The sequence below is a fragment of the Camelina sativa genome, chromosome 5, assembly GCF_000633955.1.
Source record: "Camelina sativa cultivar DH55 chromosome 5, Cs, whole genome shotgun sequence".
In the NCBI taxonomy this organism is placed as follows: Eukaryota; Viridiplantae; Streptophyta; class Magnoliopsida; order Brassicales; family Brassicaceae; genus Camelina; species Camelina sativa.
Genome location: NC_025689.1, coordinates 26,167,423 through 26,176,731, shown reverse-complemented (window position 1 = coordinate 26,176,731; position 9,309 = coordinate 26,167,423). Strand labels below are relative to the sequence as shown.

General features: G+C 34.6%; 1 protein-coding gene across 1 annotated transcript; it reads left to right on the top strand.

The window, feature by feature from the left end:
* Positions 3,761–8,146, top strand: LOC104787607. The gene is made up of 9 exons (XM_010513213.2): positions 3,761–3,955; positions 4,286–4,372; positions 4,488–4,577; positions 4,683–4,769; positions 4,855–5,049; positions 5,129–7,021; positions 7,174–7,320; positions 7,409–7,770; positions 7,860–8,146. The coding sequence occupies exons 1-9, from the start codon at positions 3,902–3,904 to the stop codon at positions 7,948–7,950; spliced, it is 3,006 nt and encodes a 1,001-aa protein (XP_010511515.1). The 5' UTR covers positions 3,761–3,901; the 3' UTR covers positions 7,951–8,146.

The window sequence follows — 9,309 nt, the reverse complement described above, 5'->3', positions numbered from 1 at the left end:
AGGAACAACGTACCACAGAAGTTTAAAAGAAAGAAATTTCAAAGAAAACTAAAGGAAACTTTTTTTTTTTTTTTTGGAAATTTTACGAATGAATAGCAGTAATAAAGCAATGAAACAAAAGCTGAAAAGGATACAATAATTTTTTTTTTTTTTTAATGCGAGATGAACTAGATCAAGAACTAATGCAGAGACTGAAACAGTGAAACAGACGACTTATGGAAACAAACTTTTTTTTTTTGATTTATGGTTTGTAAATAAACTAAACAACCTATAGACAAAGCTGCCGCAAACTAGGGTTCTTATATTTTTTATTTATTTAAATAAAATTAAACAAAAACTACAAATCAAATGAAAGTAAATGGAAAAGATAAACCTGGCAAGGGAACAGCGTGAACTGTGCTCTGATACCAGATGATACAAGACTCGGTGGTGAGTCTTATACCGGGATAGAGTTGATGGCTTCACAAGCTGGCGGTCGCTTCTCTCTTGTGATGGAAAGATGGTCGATGGTGGAGATCTGACACGATGGCGATCGCTTCTCTCGTGTGGGATCGGTAGAGGGGGATGTGCTGGCGGATTGAAGTACACCACAGAGATGTGATTGGTCTCTGATACAGTATACGAACTCAGCATTGTGGAATCTCACACACAAGACAGAGAACAAGCTTAATTCTCTTAAGAACACTTAAAGAGAAAAATAAGAAAATTCAGTATTTTATTGATAATCAAAAGGTGAAATTCGTACAACTGCTGCAGGGGGACTTTATAAGAGTCCTTCAGCTAGCCTTAAGGCCGAAAAATAAATGCAGAAAATGCAACAAGGAAAGAAAATAAAATCAAACACAAACCATTGTCTTTTTGGAAAGTAAATAAGCTAATAAAAGAAAACGCTAATTAGACTTGATCTCTCTTGATGAGGAAGTCTTCTAGCCGTTGCTGGGGCTGGTGGGACCTGCAAGGATCGAAAATATTGAATAAGACTTACCTGGATGCGATCTAGGCCCAGTTGATGTTCTCTGAACCACTTCTTGTACTCGCTGAACTACTTCAGGCGTCTTGTCTTGTACTTGTTTCTTGAAGTAGGGGTCTTCTTGGGATCCTTCTAGAATATCTTGTTCAGTCTCTTGATGCTCGTCCATGCCCTCTATGTCTTGGTCTTGATCTTTGCTATCTTGATCGCTTTCAGAGGTGTAGCTTGTATCACACGTCTCTTGCAGCTCTGATGTCTTCTCTTGGCTTCTTGAGGTTCCTTGACCTGAAAAAGGAGGTTTCTTACCTGGGGAACTGGTTTGATCAAGGCTCATTTGGGTGAAGGCTTCAGCAAGCTCTTCCTCGGCAATGTGATCATATATGTTGTGGCGGCATGATGGTGGTACAGACCAGTTGACATCCTTCAGCTCTAGGGAGCTTATGATGTCTTGAACGGCTAGGTTAAACCTCTTCCTTAGCTGTTTAGCCTTTGATCGTGTCACAGGGCCTTCTCGTACTTCTGGTACAGGATGTGGTACAGGACTTGGTTCAACGGTTTGGATTGTAGGATTGATGTCCGCATCAAAGTGTCAAAGATATTTTCCTAACTCCTAAGTCAATTTCATTACAATGAATTTAAATTGGATTATCTATATATACATTTTTCAAGTACAATTATGAAATAAATCCTCAATTTCAAACTTATTTACAAGACTGCCATTAGTATTTAAATTTAATTTATAAAATTTAAACTAAAATATTAAAATGACTAACCGATTTTCCAAAATCGGAACTGATATTAAATATATTAATTATTGTTACAAATCTAATATTAAACACAATTTTCCATAAAACTCATATCTTAATTTAATTAAGTTGTTGTTTTGGAAATATAATTATTATACTTTCAAAAAAAGAAAATATTTTCACTGTAGCAATTAACTTATACATAACTATAGTAAGACACTAAATAGTTTTGGAGACATAATAATTAACTTAGTTATTTTCAATTAACATATAACATTCAATTAATTTTTGTAAATGTCTTAATTCTGATTTTTTAAAATACGAAAATAAGAAAAAGTTACATTCTCTAATATTAATATGAAATAGTTAAATTCACACAAAAAATAATTGCATGTTTTCATAAGGATGACTTTCATTGATAAATACCAAAGCTGTTATTATAATTAGCTATTTTGGATTAAAATTATTTTCTAGATTTGTTAATATCATAATTTTAAATTTTAAATTACAACATTAGCTATATCGGATTAAAATTATTTTCTAAATTCGTTATGATCATAATTTAAAAAGTTAAATTACAACAACCAATATTTGGCATTTTAAGTTATCTTTGATTAGGTTTTCTATTTGTGGGTCAATTATATTTTAGAAGATATTTTATAGAATAATTATTAATTTGAAAAATATATATTAATTGTTTACACAAATGATTCTTAAATTTTTATAAAGTATTTGTTTTTAATTTTTTAGTTATAACCCAACAACACACTGTAAACATCTCCTCCCCTATCTATATATACATTTTATGAAATAAATCATGAAGTTCATACTTATTTACAAGCATGTCATTGGCATTAATCATTAATTTTTTATTTAATTAATTAATATTAAGTTTCTATTTATGAAACAAGATTTCTCATCCTAAATAAATTTTTAAAACAATTGGAACCATTCTCTTTAACATTAAATATTAAGTTTATAATTAATTTAACTAATCTTAAAATTTTCAATTTTACAAAACAATATTTTCTCTATACACAAATTTCCTAAACAATCAGCCTAATCAATAAACTAATTGATTTTCGATCTTAAAAGAGGATATGTGGCCGAGATTTTTGATCTCATCGCATTGATCACAACGTATTTAAAACTAATTTTTACTTTCACGGATTTCATATGATGAATTTTTACGGATTATAAATCTTTGAACATGTTGTCTGACCCGCCTAGCATGGCGGGTTTAGACTATAGAACCAATATTAAAACTATTAGTTTATCACATATATACTATAGATTTGTAATCATAGTTTGGAAAATTAACTTATAAATTATTTAGTATATGAACTACAAAATATTACACATACTGTAACACATTCTTAATATTCAAAAAAATAAATAAATACACATAAAAATATAAAATAACATACCATATAGGCATATACCTCTGTTTAATTCTAGAGAACAAAACAAATCTAGAATTTTATATTCTATCTAATAACAAATTTAATGTAATTAAGTTATAAACTTTATAAAACTGTAAGAAGAAGAAAAAGAATTGTAAACAAAATTATAAATCAATTAGACAAAAGTTAATTAATTGAGGATTTGAAAACTAAATAAATTAAAAATACAATAATTTATATTTAGTCCCGCGGTGTACCGCGGGTGAAATCCTAGTTATATCTAAATTTTGGAAGTTTGGGTTTTGGTCCTTAAATACTTTGACCAAGAACCATAATTAAGTTTTCGTACAAATCTTTTTGCTTGCACAATCTCTTCGAACTTGTGAACTAATTGTGTTTAAATTTAATCGATTTACTAAGATATCAAAAATTCAAAAAACAAGAAAAAACAGCAAACAAAATTAAATCAAGCAAACTCAGTGGCATAAACGTTGGGAGAATCTTGAATTTTCGGTTATTTAAGGAAACAAAAGTATTAAATTACGATTTGTACTACACTTGTTTTAGGCCTACTACTAAACTTGAAACCAAAAAAAGAAAAAAAAAATCAATATTATTCTAAGAATATAAAGAAAAAAAAAACACCTTAAGAGTTGCTGTGTGTGTGTGTGTGTGAGAGAGAGAGGAGAGTACACAAATTTGTTTCACATTCCTCTAAATTCCAAACAAATTTATTTATACACCAATCTACTTCTTCTTCTTCTTCTCTGACAAACAAAGCTATGGGCGAACAGCAAATCTCAGCTACAGTTCCTCGTGATAGAACTGATGAACAGGTTCTTTTTGTTTCTCCTCTGCTTTACCCTTCCACATATACTGATTCTTGATTTTGCCACTCTGTTTTGGGTTATAGAAATCAAGAAACTGATTCATTTCTTGAATTTTCCAGTTTTACCTCCACAGAGAGATCACTGTTCACACTCTGTCTTCATTCTTGTTTTTGTTTTTTTTCACTCAAATGACAATTTTAGTCCTCACTCTGTCACATTTATAATCAATCACTCTGTTTCATAGTTAGTTTTCGAAATGATTTAGAGATCTATCATATAATTCAAGATCTTTCTGGTTTTTTTGTGGTTATGAATTATTGATGGTTTTATTTGTAGGCAATCTTGGCTTTGAAGAAAGGTGCACAGCTTCTGAAATGTAGGAGAAGAGGAAACCCGAAGTTCTGTCCTTTTAAACTCTCAATGGTAAGTTTCTTTTTTGATCTTTCAATTCCAAAAACTTGAATGTACAAAAAAAAAAAACCATTTAGCTTTAAAGAGTTGTGGTGCTTACAGTTTTACTCTTTTGGTTTTTTTGAAGGATGAGAAGTACTTGATTTGGTACTCAGGACAAGAGGAGAGACAATTGAGATTGAGTTCGGTTATAACAATTGTCCGAGGACAAATTACGGTACGTAGTTCATTTAAAACATTTCTTTCAGATTAAGGAACATGATGATGATGATGATGATGATGATGATGATGATGATGAAATGTTTTCTTATCTTGTTCATAGCCAAACTTTCAGAAACAAGCTCAATCGGATCGAAAGGAACAGTCTTTTTCACTCATTTATGCTAATGGAGAACACACTCTTGATCTTGTAAGTTTTGGTTATTATGTTGTTTAAACAAAGTTAGTTACAAGATTCAAGACTTCTTATAAATGTTTGTTGGTTATATATGTAGATATGTAAAGATAAAGCACAAGCAGACTCTTGGTTTAAAGGCCTTAGAGCTGTGATAACAAAGCACCATAACGTTAGGACCTCAGCGAATCTTCGGACTAGTAGGGGAGCTCAAAGTTGTATTAATAGCCCTGCGGGTTTTATCCGTAGGAAACAGAATCTTGGACTTCTTGAAGAGACCCCTGACTTCACTCAGGTAGCTAAAGAACCTTTTCTTTTTATATCATTTAGAGATTGTTTTCGTTTTCTTGATGTATATTGTAATGTTCTTGAAGATACGTAGTTTATGTGGAAGTCCATCTACGTTACTTGAAGAGCGGTGTTTATCGAATGGGTTGTCATGTTCTTCCGACAGTTTTGCTGCATCTGATGCCATTGATCCTGTTTCATCTTACTATGAAACAGATTATGACACCAGGAACTCGGATTTTGAATCTACTGGTTCAGAACTTTGCAAGAACTCATCACAGAGATTTGTTGCTTCTCCTCCTCCTTCTATCATAACACAGCCGGTTACAAGATCCAATGTCCTCAAGGACATAATGATATGGGGATCTATAACGGGTCTTATTCATGGATCGAAGAATCAGAACGATGCGCTATCTCCTAAGCTTTTAGAATCTGCTAAAATGTTTGATGTACAGAGTATATCTCTAGGTGCAAAACATGCTGCGCTGGTTACAAGACAAGGTGAAGTGTTTTGTTGGGGCAATGGAAACAGTGGTAAGCTCGGACTTAAAGTTAACATCGACACCGACCATCCGAAACGCGTTGAGTCACTCGAGGATGTTGCTGTTAGATCAGTTTCTTGTAGTGATCATCAAACATGTGCTGTTACGGAGTCAGGAGAGATGTATCTATGGGGAATCGATGGTGGAACCATTGAACAATCAGGAAGCCAGTTCTTGACTAGAAAAGTCTCCGACGTTTTAGGCGGATCTCAGAGTGTTTATAGTGTCGCTTGTGGCGCGTGGCACACGGCGATTGTGACTAGTTCTGGTCAGCTTTTCACTTACGGTAGTGGAACTTTTGGAGTTCTTGGACATGGGAGTCTTGAGAGTGTTACAAAACCAAAGGAAGTGGAGTCTTTGAAACGTATGAAGGTACTATCCGTTTCTTGCGGACCGTGGCACACTGCTGCGGTAGTTGAAACCGCATCCGACCGGAAGTTTTACAATGCTAAGAGTTGTGGAAAGCTGTTTACTTGGGGAGATGGAGATAAAGGACGGCTAGGACATACTGATAGCAAGAGAAAACTCACTCCAACTTGTGTTACCGAGCTCATTGATCATGATTTTACAAAAGTCTCTTGTGGATGGACTTTAACAGTTGCACTCAGCATTTCAGGATCGGTTTATACAATGGGTAGCTCCATCCATGGGCAGTTGGGATGTCCAAGAGCAAAGGACAAGTCGATAAATGTTGTTTTGGGCAATCTAACACGACAGTTTGTTAAGGATATTGCTTCGGGTTCACATCACGTAGCTGTGCTAACTTCGTTTGGGAATGTTTATACTTGGGGAAAAGGCACGAATGGACAACTTGGGTTAGGTGACGTTAGAGATAGAAACTCGCCGGTTCTTGTTGAGCCTTTAGGTGATAGGTTGGTAGAGAGTATAGCTTGTGGGTTGAACTTGACGGCTGCGATATGTTTGCACAAAGAGATCTCTTTGACTGATCAAACAGCTTGCAGTTCTTGCAAATCAGCTTTTGGGTTCACTAGGAAAAAACATAACTGTTACAACTGTGGTCTCTTGTTCTGCAACGCTTGTAGTAGCAAGAAAGCTGTAAATGCTTCCTTGGCACCAAACAAAAGCAAGCTTTCTAGGGTTTGTGATTCTTGCTTCGATCATCTATGGAGTATAACGGAGTTTTCAAGAAATGTCAAGACGGAGAATCATACTCCAAGGATGCAGCTGGTTACTACACGAAGGGTATCTGAGGATTGGACTGAAAAAGAAACAGAGAATGAGATGCAGAATCTTCCACAAGGTGAACAGCCTCGATGGGGACAAGTCTCTGTTCCTTCTCTGTTTTATTTCGATAAAGTTTCGACAAGTCCTATGAATCTGTCAGTGTCATCGAGGCGACCATCTTCTACAAAGATATCAACCTCGTCTGAGTCAAATAAGATCTTAATCGAAGAAATCGAAAGGCTAAAAGCCGAGGTAATTACTTTTGTTTTGTTTTTTTTTTTTTCTTACTAGTAACAATAGCAACATTTTAGACACTAAAGACAGATAAACTTATATGAACATGTAGATAAGAGTAACAATAACAACATTTTAGACACTAAAGGTACACTTATATGAACATGTAGATAAGAAATCTCCAAAGACAGTGTGAACTTGGCAATGAGAAGATGGAAGAATGCCAACAAGAACTCGAGAAGACATGGGAAGTTGCCAAAGAAGAAGCCGAGAAGTCGAAAGCTGCTAAAGAGATAATAAAAGCCTTGGCGTCTAAGGTAAAGAAAGATACATAGTTATATTAATTCATCTTTCTCTTTTCGGTTTACTATGTGACTCACATTTTCGCGGTATCTTTGCGTGCAGCTTCAAGCGAATAAGGAGAAACCGAGTAATCCTCCTAAAACCGGCATTGCGTGCAATCCTTCTCAAGTCTCACCAATCTTTGATGACTCAATGTCCATTCCATATCTCACACCAATCACTACATCTCGTTCCCAACCTGAAAACAGACAACTAGTCGAGAAATGTGTCACGAAATCCTCGAACCGTGACAGTAACATTAAGCTATTAGTAGATGCTTCGCCTGCCATCACAAGAACAGGGCATCACCAAAATGGAACACAAGATTCGACAGCAGAACAAGTGGAGCAATACGAGCCTGGTGTATATATAACTTTCACGGCTTTGCCTTGCGGTCGGAAGACGCTTAAACGCGTACGGTTCAGGTAAAAATTGCTAAGTGTGGTTAAGCGTTTTATGTGATTTGAAGTAGGCTTAAGTGTTTATGTGATTTTGTTATAACTTCTGGTTGCAGTCGAAAGAGGTTTTCAGAGAAGGAAGCACAAAGATGGTGGGAGGAGAAGCAGGATCTGGTCTATAACAAATATGATGCTGAAACATCATGAACTAACTCTGAGTTGATTTCTTGAATTTATATCATTTTGATGTTTTGTTGGCGATTATATCTAACTAGGTTCGGACCCACACGTACAATTTCAAAAACCAAATTTGTTATAAAGTTTATAATATATTACGTATGTGTGAGATTGTGGTTGTAAAAATATTTTTTAGGAGTATTAACAGTCATAATCCAAACTCATACCAGTTTAGTATTCAATTTTTCTTTTTTTGGACCAAACATTAAATTAAAAGATGACTCCCGGTTGGTAGCCCAAACCAGAGGAAAAGAGTTTACAAAAGAAATTTCATAAACTAAAGATCTTGAAGAACGTGCATGACAATATGCCCTCACATTTGACACACCCGGGATCTGGGTAAGAGCAAAGGATGGAAAAGATGATAGGAGGGAAGTAAAATCGTCCAACAAATTTGAGAAGGCGACTAACTCTCAGCAATCTGACTCAAAATTTTGACAGTAACACCAACCACCAGGAGGGACTCCATTGCCCAAATCAAGGCTTGTAACTCCGAGTGTAGAGGTATAGGGCTGCGTCTAAGACTTCGTGCTCCCAAGAGTAGAGTCGTATCTTCACTATTACAAAATAGTGTTATATTATTTTCAGAATTACCTGTTTCCGTCTCATATCTATTTACTTGTCCTGATGTTTGAAATAAATAGATCAATGAAATTTCTTATATATATTTCTCAAAGCTTCTGAAGTTATTATATTTCATATGAAAAAAAAATTTAATTTATTATGTCTATGTGACTATGTGTTTTATATTTAATGGATTATATAGGTTAGACCATTAGAATTTCTTTAGCTTTTATAATTTTTAATGGTAAGGATCGTAAAAAGATTTTAGTTGCATTGTGGTTATTTTCATTTTTAGGAATCCTTGTGTTGAACATGATCGACTCTTCCTTCATGCGGTTGTTTTTTGGGTTATTGGGCTTGTTCTTGTATGGGCTTTGGCCTTTCATCTCATTTTATTTTTTGTCGATAATTTTCATTTTGTCATCTGTATAGCCCTTTCTATTTTATAAAATGAGATGAAAAAAGAAAAAAATAACTCAAACCCCAAAAATAAAGAAACTGTAGATGACATCTTCTTAGTTATCTCTTGTCGGCTACATAACCTTATGTTCTTTGTTTTGAATCTATTGTTTTGATTCGCGAAATTCTTAACAAAAAATGAGGAAGCGCATGCACTTGTGTAACACCACAGGGGGAGTGTCGATCGACACCAGTTGTGGCCGGTTTGGTCGGTTCAATTTTAATTGTCCGGTTTGCGTGGTTGGTTTAGGGAATCCCTAAATCGAGTTTTTAGAGGTAGAAAACGACCTAGGGTCGTGTTATTTG

What these genes read in the sequence shown, in the direction of transcription:
- LOC104787607 (XM_010513213.2), top strand. Translation starts at nt 3,902, where the DNA reads ATGGGCGAACAGCAAATCTCAGCTACAGTTCCTCGTGATAGAACTGAT. An exon ending in GTCCTTTTAAACTCTCAATG is followed by an intron (nt 4,373 to 4,487) that starts GTAAGTTTCTTT and finishes GTTTTTTTGAAG; the next exon opens with GATGAGAAGTACTTGATTTG. An exon ending in GAGAACACACTCTTGATCTT is followed by an intron (nt 4,770 to 4,854) that starts GTAAGTTTTGGT and finishes TTATATATGTAG; the next exon opens with ATATGTAAAGATAAAGCACA.